Source organism: Propithecus coquereli, unplaced genomic scaffold (genome assembly GCF_000956105.1).
Source record: "Propithecus coquereli isolate 6110/MARCELLA unplaced genomic scaffold, Pcoq_1.0 Scaffold42, whole genome shotgun sequence".
Taxonomy (NCBI): Eukaryota; Metazoa; Chordata; class Mammalia; order Primates; family Indriidae; genus Propithecus; species Propithecus coquereli.
Genome location: NW_012149952.1, coordinates 5,943,817 through 5,968,923, shown reverse-complemented (window position 1 = coordinate 5,968,923; position 25,107 = coordinate 5,943,817). Strand labels below are relative to the sequence as shown.

Below are 25,107 nucleotides of genomic sequence, written 5' to 3'. Positions count from 1 at the left end.
AGTCTTCTCACCGCAGCGGACTCAGAGAATGAGGAGGGGGCTGGGAGGTAGGCTAGCGGACCACATGGCGCTGAAGGGCAAAAGAACTGCACTGCTGGCCATCTGGCCCCACCATCTCTCAACCAAATGTGTGTGTCCTTGTCCTTGGGCAGGACCCATCCTCTGTCTGGAGCTCAGTTTTCCTGTCTGTAAAATGGGGAAACCAGACTCTGTCCACACAAGGTTAAGGGCCATCCAAGGATGTGGGAGGATTTAATATTAATTGTGTTGGCGCTGCGGCAGCACATTGGAAAGTTCAAAGGGCTCCCTGAATGCCAGGGAAGTCTGGGATAGTGACTCGGTGCGGCTGTCCAGGTTGCTCTCCAACTTCCAGCAGGGCCGTATTCCAGAGTGTCTTCCAGAGTGCCTCATCGCATTCTTTCCTACCCCATGGCCAAATTCCCATGGCTTAACTCCCTCTGCTGTCACTTGGCATGGAGCCCACCCAGGGTTTAGGAGAGATGGGCTCACATATGGAGGGCTGGTGTGTGCCCCTGGCTGGTCTCCAGCTCCAGGCCCTCTCTGCCCCCACTACTCTGTTCTCCCGACCCTGGGGTGGCAGTTTGCAACCATAGGATGCAGCAACCCTCCCTTCTACGGGCACAGCAGGCAACCTGGAGGGAGCCCCATCGTAGTGCTGCTGGCATATGGGGGTGGCCAGGGCAGCCTCAAGGGCATGGGAAGACCAAATAGTCAAGAGCTAGTGTGAGTGGGAACAGGTATGGCTATATCCAGCAGGTGGTGATAGGGTCGGGCTCTCCCAGGACCATGGAGTCCCCAGGGTTAGAGGCACTGCCCTATTGATCTTTTATTTTGAGGGAAGGGGCTAGTTGGCTCTCCTATCCAGGGGCCTGGGGTCGGGAGCCCTGCGTGAGGTGTACAACCCCAAGGCAGGGTGCAGGTGGCGCTGCCTGGGGCCAAGAAGCTATTGTCCCTGGGGCCTGGTCCTGGGGAAGGAGGCTGAGAACAATGGTTTCCAGGCAATGGGCTGGCAGAGGATCTTTTTTTTTTAAGTTTTATTTATTTACTTTTTTTGAGACAGAGTTTCACTCTGTGGCCTGCCTGGGCTAGAGTGATGTGGCATTAGCCTAGCTCACAGCAACCTCAAACTCCTGTGCTTAAGCAATCCTCCTGCTTCAGCCTCCCGAGTAGCTGGGACTACAGGTGCGTACCACCACGTCCAGCTATTTTTTTTTTTTAGTAGAGATGGGTCTCACTCTTGCTCAGGCTGGTCTCGAACTCCTGAGCTCAAACGATCCTCCCGCTTCGGCCTCCCAGAGTGCTAGGATTACAGGCGTGAGCCACTGGGCTCAGCCCTGGCAAGGGTTCTTGGGGCATGTACGGTGCAGGGTGAAGGGAGCTGAGCAGGTGAGCCCGACATCTAGGTGGAGGGTTAGCAGTAGTGTTGGAGCCTCTACACACTCCAGCCGAGGAGGGCAAGAGCGGAGGCTGTCAACAGAGAAGCCAAGGAGGCGGTGCCTGGGGCCCTGGCGGACAGGGGCTCTGTGTGCCGCTGCAGCCACGCGTGCTCCTCCAGCAGCTGGCGCCGCTGCAGCTCCGGGCCCACCTTCTCGCGGATGGTCTGGTAGTAGAGATTCAGGTACTGGAGCTGCAAAGGGTAGGAGGGGTGAGAGCCCCACCAAGCCGAGCTACCAAGAGGTGAGGTCTTGGTGCCATCCAGTCCCCTGCTGTGATACTCCAGCCGCCCACCTTGGTCCAGGGGCACGCAGGTCCCCAGCCACCATCAGGCCTCAGGCATTCCTGGGGCTTTCCAGAGGCAGTTTCCCATGGTGGCTGTTTAATGTCATAGTGACTTTAAGGTCCCTTCCGGCCCAGGAATGAGAATAAGCAGGGCAGGCATTATTATCCCCATTTTACAAAGGTGAAGACTGAGGCCCAGAGAGGGGAAGGGGTTGCTTAGATTTCCAGGCCTTGTAGTGGCAGAGCTGGAATGCCTGGTCTCAGACTCTTCAGGTGTTCACTACCTGAGGTTGGGCAGGCTGGTCTGACTGGAAAGTTCTAGAAGCTCTGGGGTCTCTGGTAAGCTGGGGAGGGATGCCCCAGTATATGCCTACAGGTGCTACCAGTGTGGAACCTCCTGGGAGAGTGGCAGGGGCAGAAGGTCTTGGGGTAGGCGGGGAGCAGGGGAACAGTGCTGAAGGGCACTCACATGCTCGGCAGACAGCAGGCTGACATCGATGAGGTTCCGGTCATAAGGCACCAAGGACACCACTTCAAAGGTCAGGTAGGTCCCTGGGTACTAGGAGCCCACAGGGAAGGAGGGTAAGCAGCTCAGCGAGGGGGGAGGAGGAGCTAGGGAGCGGGGGAGCACACCACCCGGAAGCTGCAGGCACAGGGAGCTGACCCTTGTCAACCCTGGACACTCCGAGTAGGCCCGAACCTTCCAGAGTCCCTTCTCTTAACCAGCCCCCTCGTCTACCACTTAGTGCCCCATCTTTGGCGCTTCCCTTCTGATTCCTGAAATTTCAACTTAGGTCTGTGTTTTTCAAAGTGTGGGCTTCAGCAGCACTTAGGGAGCATGTTAAATATGTAGGTTCCAGGGCCCGCCTCCCAAACCTACTGGAGACAGAATTTCTAGGGCAGGGCCTGGGGACCTACATTTAAATAATTTTAAAATAATTTATTAGGTTTTTCTATCTATCCATCCAACCATATATCTATCTATGTATCTATTTATTGATCTATCTATAGAAATAAGTATAAAGAAGAAAAAAATATCCTCTAATTCTCATCTCCCAGACAGCCCTTGCATGTGTGTAGTTAGGAAACTCAAACTACACAAAGAGACACAATAAAGATAGAAGGTTTCTTCCCTGCCCAATTTCCTTCCTGAAAATATTTCAGGCATATACAGCATATATATTGATATATGTATATATTTTTAAAATCCATGCAAATGGATCCTACTGGATACACTTTTCCACACCTTCCTCCTCCCCCGTTACTTAATAGTTAACCTAGGAGAGTGCTCCATAGTAGCACAAGGAGATCTACCTCACTCTTCTTAAGGGCTATGCAAGACTCCACAGTATGTGGCTGTCCCATGATTTAATTCAACCAGTTGTGGATATTTAGGCTGTTTCCAATTTTTTTACTATTATTATCAATACTACCAATCAATATCTTGGTGAACTTTTAGGACTATGTCCAGAAGGTACATAACTGGTCCAGGGATTGCTGAGACAAAAGGTACAGGTATTTTTAATAGGTATTTTGATAGATACTGTCAAACTGTCCTCCAGAAAGGTTGCACCACTTGTATCCCCCCAACGGTGTATGAGACTGTCCATTCCTCCATGCACTCATCAGCACCGGGTATCATCGTCTCTAATTTTTATCAATCTGATAGGTGAAACATAGTATTTGATTGTTGTTTTGATGTGTATTTCTGTAAGGATGAAGTTTCACATGTGTGTGGACCATTTTAGTGAATTGCCTTTTCATGTCCTTTGTCTGTTTTTTCTGTTTTGTCTATTTTTATCTTATTGATTTGTAAAAGCTCATGGCAAAATGAGGACATTCGCCCTTTCTCTGTGATATGTGCTATATTTGTCACACATCTTTTGGCTTTGTTTATGGTATTGTTTCTTTATCGATGTTTTCTATTGAATTTAGTCAGAGTTATTAATCTTTTCCTTCATGGCTTCTGGGTCTTGCATAGAAAGGCCCTGTTCCACCCTGGGATTATAAATGAATTTATACAGATTTTTCCTCTAGATCTTCTATGGTTTCATTGTTCACCTTAAAACTTTGGTCCATCTGGAATTTTATTTTGGAGGTTATTCAGTTTAATCCCCTAAAGTGATCAGCCATTAGTTCCCCCTGACCATTTATAGAATAATCTTTCGTCCTGTTTCAAAACATCAGCTTTATTGCAAACTAAACTCCCATGTCATTTATGGGAATTAGAGCGTTTATTTCTGGACTAACTAGTGTGTCCCCTTGTTACAGGTGTCTAGTTCCTCTCCAGTGTCATACTGTTTTAGTTATGGTAGTTTGTGTTTAAATCTCATAGGGCTAATTTCCCTTATTGCTCTCCTTTTGCAGAATTTTCCTAGCTACCTAGCTATCTTTGCATGTTTATTTTTACAAATAAACTTTACTATCATTTTGTGAAGTTGCAGAAGTATTCAGTTAGCATTGAAATTCAGGTTGTCTTTAATTTATAGGTTAATTTAGGGAGAAATGACATCTTAACAATATTGAGGCTTCTCTCCAGAGAACACCATTTACTTAAATCTTTTTTATGTCCCTTAGAAGAGAATTTCTCCATGTAAGCCTTTTTAAGTTTATAGGTAGGTATTTTATCTTGTCTGCTATTATACCGAATTTTTACTTCTAACAAGCTCCCCTGGTGATTATTATGTACATTGAGAACCAATGATTTAGGGCAGTGATACTGATTCACTTGGTCTGGAGTGGGGCCTGGGCATTGGCATTTAAAAAACCAAAAAGCTCTCCAGATGATTCTAATGGGCAAACAGGTTTGAGAATCTCTGATTTATGGAATCCCTACAGTGCTAAAGAAGACTCCAAATAAATACATGCCTGCACGTTAAATGCACTTCTCCTTTGACCTTCCTCACCACAGCCCCCCACCACCCATGCAACCCAAAGTCACTGCCATGCTGCCCACACCTCCAGCCCATCTGGATAGCACTTTACCTTGGTTTTTGCTTCTACTACGAGGACCACATCTTCGATACGGATCCCAAACTCACCATCCTTATAGTAACCAGGTTCTGGGAGACACAGAGATGCTGGTGGCATTAAGCAGGGGGAGGACCCAAGCCCAGGCTCCCTATACCAACTGATGAGTGGCTGGAGGGCCCAGGTACATAGCTGCCCCCTGGCTGTTGACTCTGGCAGCCCCATGACTTGTTAGATGCGTATTGGCTAAACAGAGGCAACCCATCCCTGTTGGGCCTCAGATTCCCCACAGGTGAACCTCTGACTCACCCTCCCTCCCCTGTAGCCCAGCAGGGAAGACCTAAGAACCCACTTGGGTCCTGGGTGCCACTGTCCTGTTACCCCAGCATTTGGTTGGCAACTCCAGAGTCAGGATGTACAGCTGGGAACCAACTCCCAAGGGCAAAGAGGGTCTGTGCTGCGGGGGCTTGGGGTTGGGGTGGGACAAGTCACCTGGGGCTAGGCATAGGGGTGGGAGTGGGGACTGAGTGCCTCAGTGGAGCCTGGGGCTGTGCCTGTGCTGGGTGTGCTCCTGAAGGCTGGTGTGCCCTAGACTGTAGTCTGGGCTAGCCCTGCTCTGGGAGCGGGTGGCAGGGTGGAGGGGCCTGAGAGCCATACCAATGGAAGTGAACATGCCCTTGTCCAGGGCTACGGCACTGGAGTGGAATCCCACTGGCCCTGAAAAGGAAGACACAGGCATGGTGTCAGCTCTCCTGTACTCGCCAGCTTGGAAACGAGCAGGCTCCAGGGAACAGCAGGTACTGGGGCTCCCTGGGCATCTCTAGTAGCATTTGTTCACCGCATCATTGTCTACCTAGGGCTGGTACACACCAGACCAACTCTGGCTTTTATTTCTTTGGGGTCTATATAAGTTAGCCACTAGGTCTTTGTCCTCTTTCTGGCGTCCTCCTGGATGCCAAGCAGCCAGCAGGATTGGCCGACTGCCAGCATTCCTCACTTACCCTGTGGAGCTGGGTGACCTTGGGTGGGTCAGGGCACCTCTCTGGGTCTCAGTCATTTCCATACTTGCAAAATGCTCTACCTCCTTCACAGGGGGCTGTCACACAAAGGGAGATCCCAGGGGAGTGTGAGAAGGCACCTACACTCATGTACACCCAAGAAGTTGCCAATGCCATGGCCTGTCCCATGACCATAATTGAGCCCAACGTTCCACAAGGCTCTGCGGGCAAAGGCGTCCATCAATTGCCCTGGAAGGGAAGAGAGATTGCCTCCAGTCAGTTGGCTGTACCCAACTGTCCACCTTGCCCCTTCCTGCTCAGCTACCAGTGCAGTGCCTAAGGAGAGGGCCCCCGAGCAGCCACTAAGACACAATGATGTTGGATTGGGATGGACAGGGGCTGATGGATGGAGTTAGTGGCTCCCTGGCCAGACCAGCCCCCACACTATCTCCAGGATACCATACAGTGTGCCTATTACCTGGACTGATGACTCTACTACAATTTCTGCCCATACAGCAAGGCTTAGCACTCTGACACCTACTTCTTCTAGGAATGCTCCCACGACTGCTGCAGCCCACAGTGATCACTCCCACCTCTGAGTGACAGTGTTAGATTAGGAGGCAGGAGACCTGGGTTCGAGGCCTGACTCTCCCACTAACCCTCTGTGTGACCTTGGGCAAACAAGTCACCTTCTCTCTCTAGGCTGGATTTTCTTATCTATGGAAGGGGAAGGATGATGATATGATCCCTGCTCCACTCGCCTCCCAGGGTGATGGTCTGAGTCCTGTGAAATCAGGACCTGAGGCTCAGGGTCCAGCCTGGTTTCTGAAACCCACCTGATGTAGGAGCAGGAAAGACGAGTCTGGACAGGTCGATATTTCCTATCAACACACGGGTATATGTCTCCTGATGGGGAGAGGAAACGCTGATGTGGAGGATGAGAGGGGGAGCCAGGGGGGCTTCTGGCTGCTTGGCCTGTGGGCACATGGGTGTGGGGGCCCAGGCCCATTCTCATGTGTGGTTGCCCAGATTCTGGAAAATGGCCAAAGAGGCTGATGGGGGGCTCCCCAAAGCTGGGGCTCTGTCATGTGGTTCCCTTTGGCTGGTCTCCAGTGGTCATTATAATGTGTGGAGGAGGCACTTGTAGATGGTGGTGAGCTGAGGCTGTGACAGTAGGGGTGGCAGGTGGACTTCCTGGGGTAGCATCCTGACTCGGCCACTCGCACACTCTGAGACCTTGGGCAAGCGACTTTAATGACTCTATGCCTCGATTTCCTCATCTGTAATAGGATGATAGTAGGACCCAGCCCCTAAGGTTGTTGGGAGGGGTAGGCGGACTAATATACATAAGGTGCTGCAAACAGATTAAAGGCTCCAATCAAGGTTAACGCTCATTCCTATGATTATGATCACCCTTTAGTTGTCTTAAGGCTTAAAGCTTGGGTCGGGGTCTGATCATTTGGCAGGTCAGACTCCCTCTGTCTGGGGAGGGAGGTGGGCTGATGGAGGCCTGTTCTGGTCACTCTCAGAGGCGATGAGGTCAATCCCCTCCCCCACACACGTGCACAGGCTTGTCATCTAGTGCACGACAGCCTGAGGCAGCAGACTCTACCCACTCAACTGTGAGCTCCTGGACGCCTGGACAGCATCTTTTCCCTCTCTGTTTGCAGCACGGTGCCTGACCCGTGGTCGGCTTGCTGAATGCATAAACACAGCTCCCTGCTCCAGCCCCAGAGGCCCGTAATGCCCAGAGACAATGTCGCAGCCTCTGTCCCAGCTGACCAGCCCTCACTGTTTTCCCGAACACCTCTGGCTCCTTTCCACCTCTGACACTTGGCTTGTGCTGTTTTCCTCCACCTGGAACGCCTTTCTCCCTCCTTTCTACTGAGCGCAGAGCCAGGCACACAGGCAGCAACAACAAAAAAATATTTGTGCATTGATTTGCTGAAATAAGATGAGGATAAGTTTGGGCCGAGGTCTTGTTGGTAGCCTGAAATATCTCTGGGGAAGCAGCAAGGAGCACTGGGTTTTCTGGCACTAACTTGTGTGACCTTGGGCAAACCACTTAATCTCTCTGGGCCTCAGTTTGAGCCTCTAAAATGAGAGGGCTCTTGGTGGGGTGATTGCTTGGGTGCCCCTTGGGGGAGAGTGGAGAGGGGGGTATGTGGGCCCAATGCTTACCTTTTGGAAAGCAGAGGGGGTGCCCCAGTGGACTGTTCTGGTGATGTCTGTGGTCCCGTCCCTGTGGAGAAAGGAAACCAGTATGTCCAGCTCTACTGAATGCTTGGGGGCAGGGACCAGGGCGACGTGCTTCCTGTGTGCTTTCCACTGGGGCTCAAGTGGCAGGGCTGGGATGGGGGAAGGTGGGAGGTGCAAGGAAGAAGATTGCTACCATCATTAAAATCCCGTCCTCAGCAGCCGTGCAGGAAGGGGCTCTGCAAAGCCGTCAAGTTAAAAGTCACTATGTTGTCTGACAATCACAATCCTCCCCTATGCATTCCTCCCCCATACCACCCACTTTGTACTTCCAGGATTCCTTGGGTCAGCCTAGCTCTAAAAGGAAAGCTTCTTCCAATCTTCCTGGGAGGCAGGAAGGGATTGTTTCCTTTTTACAGATGGGGAAACTGAGGTCCAGAGAAATTACATTATCATAACACTTTCACATTTAGACAGTTGTTTACCATTTATAGGACACTTTTGCTGTTCCCTGGGAAGAGTGGGCCTCATTATCCCCATTTCACAGATGAGGCAGTTGAGGCCACGAAACTGTTTCCCTTTCTGAGCCTTACTGAAGCCCGGCTGGGAGCAAGCACTGACTCTCCACATAGTGCTCTACATTGGAAACACGGATCTGACCCAGTGATTTGCTCAGAGTTCCAGTGAGGTGAAGCCAGAAGAAGCCAGAAGGTCTGACTCCCAACCACCAGCTGCAGTGGTTTCCCCAGGATGGCCCCTGAGGTCACCCTCGGGGGAGTGAGAAGAGAGAAACGGTCCCAAGGCCCTGGGGGCTCCTCCTTGGGAGCGGGTCATGGGGTGTGGTGACCTTCTTCTTCAGAGGGAGAGAAGAGGAAGTGAGGTGACCATTTCCCCGGCTTCGCTCTACTCCGAGCACACTCCGATCCAGCAACACCCCCACAAATTCACTTCCCCTTTGCACACTGGCGATCTCAAATACTCACAGCATCGAACTGGTGACTAGCAAAGGCTGCTAAGCTAAGCGCCTGCTATGCTGGCTGAGAGCTGTGCTAAGAATAAGCGAAGAGCCTCTGTTGTTAGCACGTTCACCATTTCCACAGGATGGAGGCTGGGAACCCATCGAAACTACTCCTTGTTCCGCCATCGGTTCAGCACACCCCTTCTTTTGCCCCACCCCTAGCTACCCACAGTCCATTTGATTCCTAGATGAGAAGGGAAAATCTTTCAGATCAGCTCATCTCAGTTCAGCTCTAGTGTGAATGATTGGTCGCACATTTGGAAGGAATGGGGTTAGCACGGCTGTCATGTCCAAGTGTTCAGGTTGTGTACTGTACAAGGGTAACTCATCTAAAGGGTTGCTTTGGTGGTGTGTGTAGTCTGTGTCCAGGTGTGCACGAGTGGGTGAGAATATGGGTGTATGTGTTCATGAGGCCAGGCAGGGCTGCCGAGTATAGTTGTTCAGACTATGTAATAATATGCATATTTAATAAAAACATTTTACTTGAGCAAGAGGAGTCTTTTCCTAATTCTCACAGAGGTGCTGTCCGGACACTCCCACTAGTCTAGCTTCTGTGTGTTTCCCACTGTGCAGGGACCCCCACGTATGAAAATGGGAAGGATGCTCAGGGCTCATTCAATCCAAGTCTCTCTTTTCTCGGACAAAGAATCCATAGCCTGGGAAGGGGAAGCTTTGCCAGGCTCTAGGCTGGCCCAAGATGTCTGAGCTGAGATGGCCGGGCCAGGGCGGGGTAGGGGGTACATACCAGTATTGCCCCCCTGAATCCAGCAGATACATCTCATCTGTGGACAGCTTGCGGTTCAGCTCCTTGGTTGGGCTGAGAAGGGGAGAAAATGCTGAGAGAGGAGCAGCCCAGCACTGCGCTGGGCAGCGTGAGGTTCCCGAGTGGAAGCGGAGGACCCCCCTCCGCCCCTGGGGCCGGGCTCCCAGGCTGATTCCTCTCAAAGGGCCCTGGGAGGGTGCTCAGCTGCTGCTGCTACTGTCCGCAGCACACATCTGTTTATCCTGCACCTGGCCAAGCAAGGCCCAGGGCCCCAGGGAGGGGAGAAAGGGAAGAGCCCAGAACCTGGGAGCCGGGAGAGCCCTAGAGACCACCTGGTTAAGCCATTTTGTTTTACATAAGGACAAACAGGCCTGCAGAGGCCAAGGGGCTTGCACACGGCCACATGGTAAAGCAGTGGGGGGCGGATGCTCCATCCAGTTCTCTGTCTCTAACTTCCTGTTGCCTCTGAGTGCAGAGGGCCCCAAGAAGCCATAGCACAGGAAGGGAGGGTGCCTCAAGGGTGGGGCTGGAGAACAAGAGGTAGTAAAGCTGAGGAGTACCCACCCTGCCGCTTTCTAGCCCTGGTGGGGTCAAGAGACACCAGAGGACACCAGGCAAGGGAATTCTGGGATATGGCAGGCCCTCCCTTGGAAGGCATCGACCTCTTCCTGCTGTGCCCATGGCAGGCTGGGGCATCTGGTCAGCTCTACCTGCTAAATATCATCAGGCAGGACTGTAGGGGTTTGTTTTCTATGGAGCCAAACATCTGGCTAGCCTACGTCTTGCTCCCACTTTAGTTGGTTCATGCTGAGTGAACAGGCCTTTCTCCATGTGAGCTCCTGAGCTTTAAGAATTAGCTAACAGAAATAGCTCGCAGGAAGCCAAGAAAACTCATCCAATAGCATCAGTGCTTCCCTTCCAGATCCCTCGGTCCTGAGGGCTCACAAAGTCCCAGTCCCTTGGGGGAAAAATTGCTGAGGCCTTTTGTAATAATTTCGAGAGACTCCCGACCCCAGACTGAGCTCCTCCCCCAGTTTCCATAGTCCTGAGGGCCCCAAGTCTTCAATGTGGACCCAGGCCCCAGAGCATTCCCCTGACCCTGTCCCTCTGCACATACAAGGGGATCCCCCAACAGGGCCCTAGAAAATTATTTCCCCTGGAGTACCTGTAGTGGGCCAGGGCAGCATTCAGGCCACTAGCAGAGATGGTTTCAAAACTGGGTCCAGAGGAAAACTCTTCTTCTCTGGAAATTACAAGGCAAGGAATGGACAATCAATGGGCCCAGGATATCTAACCAGCTCCAATGAAGGTCACAGCTGCCTCTACCTCAGCCAGACTCCATGTGGCTCTCCCAGCCCCACCTCCCGGTTCCATCTCCCCAAGCCCTGTCCTGTCACTTATAGAGCACTGAAGGTCAGAGAAGGACGGATTATAGACACCAACTATTCCCTCTCCACCTCCATTTTACAGATAGGAGGGAAGAAACGTAGCTTCTTGTATCTGAAAACTCCCCAGCCCAAGAGCCTGTGCCTCCCACCCACAGTCTGGCCCTGGCTTAGGCCAAGTGTGCCCTCAGGAACCTCCCTCCCCACTTGATAGTCTCAAATGGTCCAGGGGCAGACCTGGCCTGAGCCAGCGTCCCCCAGGGACAGTGAGCCCATGCCCGAAGCAGACACTAGAGGGTACTGTTGATTTGTGGCCCTTCAAGTTGTCCTGCTTCCAGCTGGGCTGAGGAACGTCATCCAACACCCCCTGCCCAGAACTCTGATCCCCCAAGAACCTGTCACTCTTTGTTCCAGAGATACAAGGAGCATCTTCCTTCCCCCTAAGTACGGGGACCAATTCTCCCTCCCTAACCCCATCCCACACAAAAAGATAGTCAGCTAAAAAGGACAGTCCTTCACCCTCGGAACTTGTTCACCATCTCTGCTCCCAAGAACTCGTCCACTGTGCCTTTGGGCACGTTCTTCTCCAGCCAGACCAAGTACCGGATCACAGCCACAGCGTCCCGCACCTGGAGCGGGGGAAGCAGAGAGGCCGGCTGGAGTATGGTTGCAGCCACGGGCTCTGGATGCTGGAGATCAGACGGCTGCTCTGGAATCTGGAGCTTTACAAACACTGGCTATTTGACTTCAAAGGATTCTCATTAGTGTTTCTATACGATCATGGTATGCTCCTGTTTTTGAAAGAGTTCTTACCTTGTAGGGATACTTACTGAAGTGTTGACAGCAAAAATGATATGCTACCTGGGATTCACTTTAAAATAATCCAGCAGCAGATGAATGAGGGGTTGTAGATTAATCAAGATTGCCCATGAATTGATGACTGGTGAAGTTGGGTGTCAGGGACACAGGGGGTAATTATGCTATTTTCTCTACCTTTGTGTATATTTAAAATTTTCCTCAAGAAAAAAGTTTTTTTTTAAGTGAGGCAATTTAACCTAATTTTAACAAGAATATCCTCCCAAAAGTGAACCATCATCTTGCCAGGGTGAGCAAATCATTACAGTTAACACTTATTTGACACTTAGAATGTGCCAGGCACGGCTTGAAGCTACACACACACACACACATATACTTATTGAATCCTCACAACAACCCTAGGCTGTAGGATTACTGTTATGATCGTCATTTTACAGATGAAGTGACTGAGGCTGAGAGAGGTGAAATGACTTGCTCAAGGTCACCCAGCTAGGAAGTGGGTAGAGCTGGGATTTGAACTCAAGACACTGCAGCTCCAGGGCCCCCGGTCTAAACCACTGTGCTATACTGGGAGACAAGGGATGAAGCCCAGGAGTTTGGTATCTGCTTCTTTGTTTCATTGAGGGTCTTCTTCAGGCTTCTCTGGAAGGCTTTCCTTTCTAACCCATCAGATCGGGAGCTCCCAAAAGGCCGCACCTGCCCGAACATGGACTTACGTGGCTGGCCTTCAGGAGGGCCTGCTCCTTGCTGTTCTTCACTGCCTTGGTAACCATCACTGGGGAGTAGGTGTCTGTCACAAGTTTCTCCTGTTAGGCACAGGGAGGAAAGAGGAGGTCTGGGAGCAGCCTTCAGGGCACAGTGATGTTTTCAAAGGACTGGCAGGAAGCCCCGGCTGAGATGAGACTTGCCACCCTATTGTGGTGATGCCCTCTCCTTTGTGTGCTTTCTGACTAGTGGGTCTTTCCTAGTCTTCCATGTGCCACTTAATCCTCCCTCCCTCCTTCCCTCCAGGAAGCTTCCTTGATTAACACTGCCCTGCTTGGCAGCTCACTCCCTGCCCCTGGATCTCACCAGTACTCTGGGAGCCATCAGAGCCTGGCCTGCGTCAATTGATGGGCGGGTCTGACGGTGTAAGTCTGCTATACATAACAGCTACCATTCAGTGCCTGCCGCGTGTCAGCCACCGGGCTTTACGTGCACTGTTTCCTTTAAATATCCACAGAGCAACTCCAGTGAGGTCGGGACTCTCATTGCTATTTTACTCGTGAGGAAACAGACCTAGATTGGCTAAGTCACTTGCCCAAGGTCATAGCACAGCCAATTAGGGGCAGAGCTGGGATTCAGTGTCAGGTTTGGCTGATTCTGAAGTCTCTGTTAGACCAGGCCATACTCTCTCTAGCCTCCTTGACAATTTTATAAGCTCTCTGTGGACAGATATACCTGTTTCCTCTTCCTTCATCTCTTTCCAGTGAGGCCTAGAGGGCAGCTCACTGTATAATTGTTGACTTGGTCAACAACTCACCATTGGTCACCATTCAGGTAACTGAATGGCTGAGGGCCTTTGGCCCCCCTTTTAGGTTGAAACTTATCAGGCCTGGAGGAGGTTCGCGGTGCCTGGCATGGGTTGGGGCCTGGCAAACCCACCTCAGGTATCACTTCATAGACCCCATACGTGGTATAACTGGTCCCGATCCAGATCCGCACGTCTCCTGAGGCGTAGGCCTGGACGCTGTCACGAACTTGGCTGTAATCCTCAAGTTGCACACACATGAGGCCTGTGCAACTGGAGTTCAGGTACCTCAGGGTCTCGGAGCTAAAACGACTCTTGTTTGCAAATAACCTGGGTTGGAAGGGAAGACGAGGAGGGTCCTAAGCATCTGCTAAGGGCAACACAAAGGACTAGAGACAGACAGTCCCTTTGTTCCTGGAGGTGAGAGGAAGCCAGCCCCAGGGAGCCAAGCAGACCAGATTTGGGATTCAATAGGAACAGAGGTCAAGGGGTCAGGAAAAGCCAACAGCAGGTTTCTTAGAAGGTCCTGCTGGGGCAGGCACCAAGCTCATGGGCAGCCCGGAGGCTGTGTATGAAGGTGGGGTCAGTGGTGGGGCAGTGAGAGGGTGCAAGTTGGTGGAAGTGCATGACAGCAAGCCAAGGAAAAGCCGTACCTGATGTCGGAGTCTGTGAGTAGCGTGTAGGAATAGAAGAAGGGGTTATAGGGGATGTCACTGCTGCGAAGGTTGAAGAGCCCTGGGAAGAGAATTGACAGGGACTATTTGAGGCTGATCTGCCTGGATCAAGCATTTCTGACATTTTTGCCCCACTGTTTGCTTTAGCCCTAAAAGATCACCAGCAGTACACTTGCATCATCTGCCTCTGCAAGTTTCTCAATCTTTTGGGGGTCCTTTGAGATGCCCATGAGAGCTACGGACCTTTTCCCCCAGAAAAATGCAGATACGCAGCGGTCAGGACACAGTTTCAGTGGCTTCCCAGAATATCTGAAGCCTAGCCACAGGGATTAGGCAAGAAGTCCTGAGCCATGTTGGGACAAAGTAGGGTCACACTGGGTGCTAAAGCTGGGAGCGGGAGTGCCCTGGGATGGTGGCCAGGTTGTTGGGAGGTGTTTGCTGCTCCTCTTCCTCTTAATGAGACAGAAGCACTTCGCCACCATGGTCAGCCCATTCCTCCAATGGCCTGTGGACTGGCCCCAGCTTGCTGATGGCTCCCTGGTTTCCTTCTTCTGCAGACATGAGCTCTGCCCCCTTAACCTTCTCAGTTCCCACAGGCCACGGCCACGGAGCTCTCAGGAACTGGCAGGTTCGTGGTTGTTTGGGGAAGAGCTCTGTGCTGCAGGGCCCCAGAGTCTTGGGGGACTGGGGAGACCCAGGCGCCCACCCGTGTCTGCAAATCCGCACTCACAGGCCGTCTCATCAAGCGATGACAGAAGCACAGCAGTCGGGGCCTTGCTATGCTTCTGCATCTGGCTTCGGATGTCAGACACCTTCTCCTGCCAAGTGCTCCCTAGAAGCAAAGGAGCCAAAACAAAGCATAAGCGACACACCTTGCCTTTGGCACTCAGTTCCTGGAAGGGCTCCCTTAGGGTAACGGTTTTCCAATTTTATTTTTAAACAGTAGAAACTTTTCTTCAAATAAACTCTTACTTGTGTAGTCATTAATGACATGGGCTCTGGACTTAGACTAGGCTCAAATCCTGGCTTTGACGTTACTAGCTGGGCGACCTTGGGTAAACTACTTAAGCCCTCTGTGTCTCATTTTATGCATCTGTAAAATGGGAATGGAGTATAATAACAGTATCTACCTCAATAGGGTTGCTGTGAGGATCAAATGAATTAATATTGTAAAACAAACAGAATGGTGTCTTGGTAAATAGTAAGTCTTGTATAACTTTCTGTTTTTTTGAGACAGAGTCTCACTGTGTTGCCCGGGCTAGAGTGCCTTGGCATCAGCCTAGCTCACAGCAATCTCAGACTCCTGGGCTCAAGTGATCCTCCTGCCTCAGCCTCCCAAGTAGCTGGGACTACAGGCACACGCCACCATGCCCAGCTAATTTTTTCTGTTTTTAGTTGTCTGGCTAATTTCTTTTTTTATTTTTAGTAAAGACGAGGGTGTCGCTATTGCTGAGGCTGGTCTCGAATTCCTGAGCTCAAGTGATCTTCCCGCCTCGGCCTCCCAGAGTGCTAGGGATACAGGCGTGAGCCACTGCGCCCGGCTGTGTAACTTTCTGATAGATAAATAAACATACAGAGCAGAGATCAGAAGAGCAGCTCTAGTTGAAGGGCAAAGGGATAGGGCTGGGGCCATGTTCAAGCCTCTCCCCTGTAGTAACCCCGGTACTTATTACACTAAGCCGAGGACACTAGGCTAAGCACTTGGTGAACATTGTTTTAATTCTTACTTGCCCCGTTCTACAGATAAGAAAACCAAGGCTTGAGAGGGGTAAAGTGACTTGTCTAGGGTTTCATAGATGCAAGGAGTGGAGCTGGGATTTGAACCCAGGTCTGTCTGACTGCATAGATCACACTCTCAATCCGTACAGGCACTGCACTGTCTTGCTAACATTGTCAGTCTCCAAACCCATCCTTTCCAGGACGCTTGCATTCGGTTTCTAGGACTTTAGTTTTCACCTTCTACCCCTGCCCCTTGCAAGTCATATAAAGAGTCTGTCCCTAGGCAAGACCAGGAATTTGCTGGCAGAAGGTCATAAGCATTAAGGGTCCTAATTGGGTCCAGATATGAGTATAAATAATGTCATTAAAAAAACTTTACATAAACAGGTAAACCTGTTCAACGAGAACCAAAGCTTTGGGTATGATACATTTTTAAAGTTTATTTTATTGTGGTAAAATACACATAACATAAAATTTATCATTTTAACCTTTTTGAAGTGTACAATTCAGTGACTTTAAGTACATTCACAATGTTGTGCAACCATCACCACTATCTAATTCTGGAACATTTTCATCATCCCAAAAGGACATCTTCTACCCATTAAGGAGTCACTCGCATTTCCCCCTCCCCCCACCCCCAGGAAATCACTAATCCATATTCTATCTCTATGGATTGGCCGATGCTGGATATTTCATATAACTTGAATTGTACAATATGTGGCCTTCTCTGACTGGCTTATTTCACTTGGAATTATGTTTTCAAGGTTCATGAATATGATACACTTTTGAGAAAACAAATGACACCAAATTTAAATGGTCTGATGCATACAGGTATCTTTGAGTAGCTAACTTTTGGTGTTCTGTGCACTCCTCCCTTCCCCTTTAAAACATACAAGCAGCTGGAGAGGAAATTTCCTCTCTATAAGCTCATTGAAGCTGAACTCTGTTCTGTTCTTGGACTTCCAAGTCCAAGCTCCAGATGGCTTTTTCTTGCAGACTAGCAGCCTGTGATGGCTTGGCATCCCCTCCCTTGTGGGAAGTGACAAAACCCATGCGAATTCTCTCCCACTCACTGGAAGGTTTTTTTCTTTTATCCTCTCCCCTTCCTGGCATAACTGTGACCTTCTTTATCTGAATGAGATGAGTTTTATGTATGATTTAACAGTCTGGGATAGCAAGTTTCTTTAAAAATGGTGTCAAGATGCAGCAAGAATGATTTTGCAAGTTACATCAGAACAGATAAAGAAAACTGAACACAATTTTCACTTGTTTCACCATAGCTGCTATTTTGAAATTTCCCTCCTGCTTTTTTGACTCCTTTCCAAACAAGAAATCTGCATGGACTCGTGTATGGAAAGGACTTCTTGGATTGCCCAATATCACCAGGAATCCGGCCCACTGGCTCATTCAGAATTCCTAGGGAGATGGGTGGTTGATGGCCAAGACACTGATTCCTGGTCTTGGTCAGGATTTTAGTTATGACTTACAAGAATCGTATGGCAGACTGTTCTTTTATGACATATTTAGATGGGGTCAATAAGGTCAAGATTATTGCTGTTAGATTTTTCTGGATCAGTTAACTTTCCTTTGTGGTCCAGCAAAACCTGAGCCCTAATCTGTGCCACACACTGACCTTAAACTTAGTTATTTACTTCTTCCATCCACCCCAGGCCCCCCTGACCCCAGCCATCTCACTGATCTAAATTCCTCATCTCAGGAGGGTCAGAAGTAAAGTTTCGAGTGATTCAGTATGAACCAGTTGCTGCTACCAGACAATCATATCATGTTTTTTCTCTCTTGAAAAGGGTATTTTTTTTCCATCTTTCTCTGACCACCTTGTTCTCTCCCTTCCTGCTTCATCTTGCTTCTAACGCTAACACTCTTTAATCCAGCATTTTCTAAATACAGTTTGAGGAACTTTGGACTCAGCCTCCCTGTGGGGAGGGGGCCTAGAAATATGCATTTTAAACAAGCATCCCCGGTGACTCAGGTGCATGCTTAGCATTGCAAACCATTGCTTTGGTACCTCCTCCCTGTTGCTGCGAGTTGGGAAAGAGAACTGCCTTGCTGAATCACCTGTGAACGCCTCCTGCAGGGCATAAATGGGCTGGCTTGGCAACAGGGGCCTCTCCGATCCCCACACCAGGTCCACAAGGTTGACTGTGATGGACACCAGCTGTCTGTCAGAGCCTTGGAGGGCCAGGTCATAACTCTTCCAGGAGTCTGCAGAGACAGGAAGGAGTCACTTGTTCCCCACCCATTGACACCTCAGGAAAAATTGTGATTCAAGCAAAGTTAGTCCTGGTTCCCTTTACCTCCCATTCTTCCCTGCAGCCCGGACCTCCTGGAATGCATGCCCCATGCTGGGCCTGCCCCTCATCCTCCTCTTTCTGCTTTCCAAGCCAAACTGCCCTGAGCCCACCCCAATGCTGACCACCACTAATAGGCTTAGTTTGTCTTTTCAGTGCCAGTGGCTGTGAGTGGTCCCTCTTTTGGGTACTAACCTTTTTAACAGGGCTTCAATGTCACAGTCCAAAGAAATGGTGATGTTCAGGCCATTGGACAGACTGGCAAAGAAGCCAGTTCCGAAGTGTGAGCCTTTCAGTACACATTTGACAGGACTTCGTCTTTGCAGGTGTGGCCAGTTGTCTGGGACCTTGGAGCTCAGGGAGCTATATTCTCAGGGGCCCTTTTTTACTCAGCAGCCCTCCCAACTCCTTTGACCCTTCTAAGCCACCTTCCAGAAGAGGGCTACCATAATTAGTAGAGTTTCAGGGCACAGAAGATGGTTCTGAGTTCAAGGATGTCCTGGCCTATTCATCCACTAGATCTTTACTGATTCTCTAAGTCTTCTAGGTTGGGTCTCCGCACTCATGAATTTACAAATATTTGTACTCATTCTTTTAAATATATTTTAATTGCACAATCTATGAATACATCCTTGTTGCAAAACATTCTATGACCACAACTTCAAATGCTCTATGGTCTTACCACCCCTCCTTCTACCAAGGTCCATTTCTCTACATCTCAGGGAGGCCGAGTCACCCTTGCCGGTGTGGACAGATCCAGGGACTGAGGGAAGAACATACCGATAGACAAGAGGAAAGGGTCAAAGCCCACACGTCCTCCAGCAGGAATCTCAGTGAGGAGCCAGGTGACAATGGGAGTGGCGCCAACTGAGAGAAAGACAGGAAAGAACAGAGAGATCACCTCCAGAGCCAGCCCCCCAGACCCTCCAGCCAGGGTTCTGTCTGTGACAGTGCTGCCATGTGTGTCCTCCTTGATATCAGCCTCGAAGGTCAGGGATGGCCTCGAATTTCCCAAGCTCCCCATAGAGGCCCAGCATGGCCTTGCGTATACCCCCTTACCTATACCTTCCTGAACTAGTCTGGGTTCCAGGGCTTGTGGCACAAATCCGTGTGACCCTTCTACCTTGCTTATGGAGCTCCCAATTGCAGTCCATCTGCCGCTCAGCCTGAGTCCAGTAGCGACTGTCGGTCCAGAGAGTTGCTTTCTGCATGGTCACCACTGCGGTTCCTGGGACAGAACAGAGAGACTTGGAGGTGAGGATGAAGGTGAGAAACATGGCTTTAGTCGGCAGATGTGCCATGAGTACAGTGCTGGCTCTGACAATGTCACAAGGGGCCTCTGGAAAGGGTTTCGCTCTTCTATTTGAAGGAAGTAAGGCAGGGGTTGATAAAAAGAGCTTTAGGGGGAAACTGGCAGAAAGAGTAGCCTGAATCGGGACCTCGAGGGGGCCATGAGGACTTCCAGCAGGAGAAGAAGTTGGGTCTCCCTTTGGCAGTCCAAAAGAGCCAATGCTGCACGTAGGTGCTCTCAGGAAAGATCAGACTCAGTGTCAAGACTTGGTGGCCCACAGGAATGCTAAGCCTGAGGCTTAGCTGAGGATTGGTGGGGACGACAAAGCCAGTGACTTTGGCAAGGAGAAGAACGGCCTATGATGGTCGAGGCAGGGCAGTCTGATGTCCAGGGAGGAATGTTCGAGGATCAGTGAGGGAAGCTTGGATTTTATTTAAGGCAGCCGGATCAGGGTGGGAGGCCCCTTCAGCAACTGTGACCTCATCAAAGTCCTCAATGTCTGTGTCTCGTTTGGCTATGCAAAGTGATGTTGCATATAAAAGGACCGGCAAAGTAAAACTTTGTCCCCAAATGAGCCATCATGTGATGGGCGTCAGAGGGCCCTTAGTGGCTAGATGTGGAAGTAGCAACTATCTCAGAAATGGAGCCCAGAGAGTGCTGGGCTGGGCCTGGCTGCGGCATTGGCAGCGAGCATGGGAAGGAAGCCAGGGGCATCATTTGCCTTGTTTCTGCACAGAAATTTGGCTGGTGGGCTACGAGATGTTTGCCCCGGGGAACCTGATGGTTTTGAGGTGGTGGAGGGGAGGCAGAGAGAGAGTAAAAGGGGCTTTCGGACACTAGGTTCTAGGGTCCTGGCTGCTGAGGAACTCTCCATGCCAGGTCCTCTGTGACCACCTCTGGGTCTACAATAGAAGCAGTGGGGCTGGGTAAAGGCTGTCACCTGCACTTCCAGTAAAGCCTGTAATCCATGAATGCCTCTTGTCAGGTGTGCCGAGGTACTCGCTCTAGGAGATAAACAACAGAATCATTAGCCTTTTTTGGGGAGTCAGATCCTGCATAAAAGGCCCCCAACTGCACCCCGGTTCTTTCTGTCAGTCAGCTCCAACCAGTCCTATAAGACCAAGCACACTGGGCACCTCTTCCAGGAAGCCCTCTGTAACTCCCTACCCCCGCCCTCAGTATCTTCCTTCCCTTCAAACAACTATATCTCTTGGAGTCTAAACTCCACTGTCCAGCACTGGACTCAGTGGCACAATGGACTGTTCTGCAAAGGAGTCATGTCACCCCAACCAGAATGCAAATTCCATGCAGTCTTGGGGTGTGTCTTTGGTTCTTTTAGGTTCTCCCCTCCCTTATCCCCTCCCCATCCCCAGTCTAGTACCATACACTGGGAACATCATAGGTAGCTTCTGCAGAGGGATTTACACAGTATTGTGTTTTGATCCCCATAATTCTTGGAGACAGACCTCATTATTCCCATTTTGCAGAAGGCTGAAGCTCAGAGAAATTCAGATACTTACCCAAGGTTCTCAGCCCTTCCCAGCAGGAATTTGAAAACGAATTCAAGCAATCTCTTTGATACCAAAAATGCCTTCTCTTCCAGCTGGGCTGGTGTGGGACAGGTGGATGGGGGTGGAGGTGGAGCCAGTGGTGGGAAAGGGTGGGATGGGTGGACAGGGGAGCTGCTTTGGGAAAAGCAGTTCTTGTTCAGACCATCTTGTTTCCTGTCTGCCCTCCCCCATAACCTATCCCCCACACTCACATAGTCCAGGATTCTGGATCATTCCACTGATCCATTCTACAGGTTATGGCAAGGCCTGGGCTGGAAGGGAGCTTGGAGTTCGTCCAGTCCAATTTCCAGCCTGCCTTCCAACCTCCCAGGGCAGGGATGCCCTAAACATTCATTTTGGAGCTACCATCTAGGAATTGATCAAAATTGATTCTGAAATTGTTGATAGTCTCATTCCTTGAGGTCAAGGAGATTTGGCAATGTCTTGCCTCCTATGTAAAGGGATACATTCTTTCAATTGCCCTAAAACTACTGTACCCGAGCTCCTCACTTCCTTTCCTTCGCCTGTCAGATCTTTTCTCTGCCTTCATCTTCTGAGTCTTAATAGCTCCTGTCTGTGGCCTGTGCTCATAGGCTGACCCAGAGTCGGGGAGAGGGCAAGAGGGAGAGGAGAGCTGTCCCTTACCATGTGGGCATCCGTGTCTGGGATGATGTAGGCAGAGAGATTCTGGGTCTGCAACTCCTGGCGGAGGGCTGTGAGCCGCACTGTGGTATTGACCACAGTAATTGGAAGGTACTGACAGATGACAGGAAGATGCCGAGACACACACAAACAGATACACGCATTGCTGAGAGAAAATGACACCTGGGCCCCCAGCCTCTAGAGGAGCCACCAGCCTCTCCTGAGGCACAGGGAGGGGTTGGGGGTAATTAGGCTGGGAAGGGATGGGGAGGCAGGTGATATTACTGGTTCTTCTAGATTAAGATGCCTGGGCCGAGTGGAGATGGAGGTGCTGAAGAGCTTGGAGAGGGACCCTTTGTGACAGTAATGGGGCCTGAGTCTTGGGTGTCTGAGCTCTGACACTGGGCTAGGCCACAGGGATGGTCCCTCTTTAGACACAGTGGAGTAGAGTTGCCAGATTTAGCAAATAAAAACACAGGATGCCCACCCAGTAACATTTGAATTTCAAATAAACAATGAATAATGCTTTAATGTAAGTATATCCCATGCACTATTTAGGGCATACTTGTACTAAAATATTATTTGTTATCTGAAATTCAAATGTGACGAGTGACCTGTATTTGATCTGGCAACCCTACCTTGGGGGCTTTTACAGGTTGCCACCCATGGTCCCATATGGCAGAGGAGAGTGAACAAGTACCCCCAGCAGTTTGAGACATTGCCCAGAAAGATCCTCCCCAAGCCAGACATTTCTTTAAAGCCTGTTTTATCTTTAAAACGAAAAGCATGGTTTTTGTTCGTTTGTTTTGCTTTGCTTTCTACTCAACGATATAGCCATGTTTATTTTAATAGAAAAGTACTGTGTTTTGCCCACCTGCCTGCCTGCCCCATGAAGTTGACACTGCTAACAGATGTACTACGTTTCTCCTGTGGCTTAGGGTACAGCCGGCATGCCCGCCCCTGCCTGGAGAAAATCTTTAGCCCTGCTCCGGTGGAAAGAACCACTCTAGTCTCTAGCTAGGGGCTGGCTACCTGATCCCCTCTGGCTCTAACCTGCTGGGCCCCCTCCCGTCTTCACACCCTAGGCCACCCTCTCTTGCGCTTCCGTGGGCTCTTCTGGCCCCGTCTTCCTCTCTCCTCCCTTCTGTGCGTCCCTCTTTGCTGTCACTGTACACATTGTCTTCTTTCCTCCCATCCTCCTCCTCACCTCTGCCTGGCCTCAGCCAAAGGCCAGCTAGGGGCCTCCCACCCTCCTCCCTCCCACCTGCCTCCCTCCCACCTTCCTCTCTCCTCCCACCTGCCTCCTATTGGCAGGGCTGCCCGGGGCCCAGGACTAGGCGGAAGCAGATAACCTGCCGTGGGAATGAGTGGGCGGCAAGGGAGGGCACCGAGGGGGGAGGCAGGGGAGAAGGCAGGGGAGAGGGCAGGGGTTGGGGGGAGGTGTTAGACACCTGAGAAGGTGCTGCCCACCCTGACCGACGTTAATAAGAAATAGGGGCCCCGGAGTCCGGAAATCAGGAGAAACCTGGTAGGGGGAGAGGCCAGCAAATGAACCAGTGGGGGATGGAGAGGTTGATGGGGCGGGGCGGGGCGGGGAGCGCGGCCTCACCGGGGGGTTGATGGAACAGTTTCTCACATCCTCTCTTCCAAGGTCTGCTGGCTCTGGGTAGCCCCAGGCATAAGCTAGAAGCCGAGAGAAAAATCTAGGGTCATTTGGGGAACCACATAGTTCCTAGAGAGTGCAGGGACATCTTCCCTCAGCCCTCCTCCTCCGCCCCGCAGGGCCTCCATCCTTTGAAACATACGATGCTGGCCAAGTCCACTTGAGGATAAAAATAATCACATTTCATAGGAAATCAGGCTGAATTGGATGGCACCCTGGGTCACAATCAAAGAAATTTGTTTCATAGACAAATGACTGCCACTTTCGGATAGTTTTAGTGCTCATTAAATCAATTTTTTCGTCCAATCTAATTGGGTCCTTTCAGGGTCTAGTGAAGTGGAAAAGTTGTGTGTAAATTAAATTTTTGTAATCAAATTTTCTTTGAAATTCTCTAGAGGATGTCACTAAATTGTCACCCCCACCTTAGTTTTAGCCTCCTAGAAATCTTATATATATATATATATATATATATATATATATATATATATATTGGGTTTACTTAAATTCAAAGCCCACTTGTACCATTTTTTTTTTACAATCCAAATCTCTATCATTCCAGGCTCATTTTCAATATATAAGACAGAAATCTCAGTCTGGCATCATCACCTGGTAGAAAAAGGTGGATTAATTAGCATTTAAAGAGTTCCTACTATGTGCCGGAAACTGAACTCAACAAATTATCTGTAATATCTCATTTGATACTGCCAACAACCCTATGAGGTGGGTATTATTGTTCACTTTCTACGGAGGAGGAAGCCAAGGCCAAGATAAGTTTGGTAACTTGCTCAAGTGTTGCCACCGTAAGTCAGTCAATGGTAGAACAGGGATTTGAACCCAGGCCATCTGAATACAAAAGAGGGTTGTGTCCTTTCTGTCCTCCCATTCTACCAACCATGGGAAGTGGGCCTGGAAAGGGTGGTGCCCGCAGAAGGGACAGAGTACAAAGACCTAGTTTCCAGTTTGGGCTGTGCCCCAAATCTGGTGTGACTCAAGGACAGTTACCCAATATTCATTGAGGAAACATTTATTAAGCGCCTACTATGTGCCAGGTACTGGGGAGGTGCTCAGAAATTGGACACTGAGTGATTGAGCAGGGTCCTGCTGACAGAGCAAAGAGAAAGGAGGCTGGGATGGAGGCGCTGAGCTGGGCACCTCGCTGAGGACAAACGGGGCACTGTAGGGGTGATGAAAGACTTTCTCCCTGACCAAATTTTTGTTAGGCTCCCTGGAACCCTCTTCTTGACCTTGACCTTGGCCTTTGGTGTCCGTCCTGCCCTTGCTGGGCCTGCACTGCCCATTCTTAGCAAGAATCTTGCTAAGTAAGTTTAGCGAGAACTCCCCATCCTTCACATCTGATCGCCCCGGCCTGCCTTCAGCAAGAACCCTGTTAAGTTGGTTTAGCCAGAATCCTCCTACCCTTGTTGTCTCCTCTTAGTAATTTTCCGTCTACCGACCCCTCACTCTGCTCGTTGGCTGTAAATCCCAAGAGCTCTTTGCTGTATGGAGAGTGGAGCCCCACCTCTCTCCCCTATTGCAGTGCCCCGTTACAGTAGTCTTGAATAAAGCTTTCCTTAGCATTTTAACAAGTGCCAGATTAATTTTTTCTTGAAAAGGGGAAATGGAAAGATGTCAAACCAGACTCCTCCTAAGTGATGAAGACCCCAAAGACTGGCCCTGAGGTTTGTCTGCCTCAAGACAGTCAGGGGGACCAAGAGAACAAGAGACGCCTGGGCCCCAGCCCGCACTCCAACCCTTTCTGAGCCCAGGGGGAGGAGGCCAGAGCTGCTCTCCAGGAGAGGCCCGGATGCACATACCACAGAGGATGACCAGCCAGGGGCAGCAGCCCCAGTGAGCCCGGGCCAT

The 25,107-nt window shown here is 50.3% G+C and overlaps 1 protein-coding gene across 1 annotated transcript; it reads right to left on the bottom strand.

Moving 5' to 3' along the window:
- Positions 1 to 1,453: 1,453 nt before the first annotated feature.
- On the bottom strand, positions 1,454 to 25,107 carry XPNPEP2 (X-prolyl aminopeptidase (aminopeptidase P) 2, membrane-bound). The gene is made up of 21 exons (XM_012653336.1): positions 25,059 to 25,107; positions 23,191 to 23,264; positions 21,585 to 21,695; positions 20,330 to 20,393; positions 19,222 to 19,326; positions 18,879 to 18,965; positions 17,866 to 18,012; positions 14,801 to 14,902; positions 14,050 to 14,131; positions 13,531 to 13,726; positions 12,603 to 12,692; positions 11,590 to 11,699; positions 10,851 to 10,928; positions 9,668 to 9,739; positions 7,890 to 7,950; positions 6,545 to 6,614; positions 5,853 to 5,957; positions 5,368 to 5,427; positions 4,726 to 4,802; positions 2,210 to 2,299; positions 1,454 to 1,648 (listed from the first exon to the last, which is right to left on the bottom strand). Exons 1-21 carry the CDS (start codon positions 25,105 to 25,107, stop codon positions 1,454 to 1,456), a joined length of 2,025 nt encoding a protein of 674 aa, XP_012508790.1.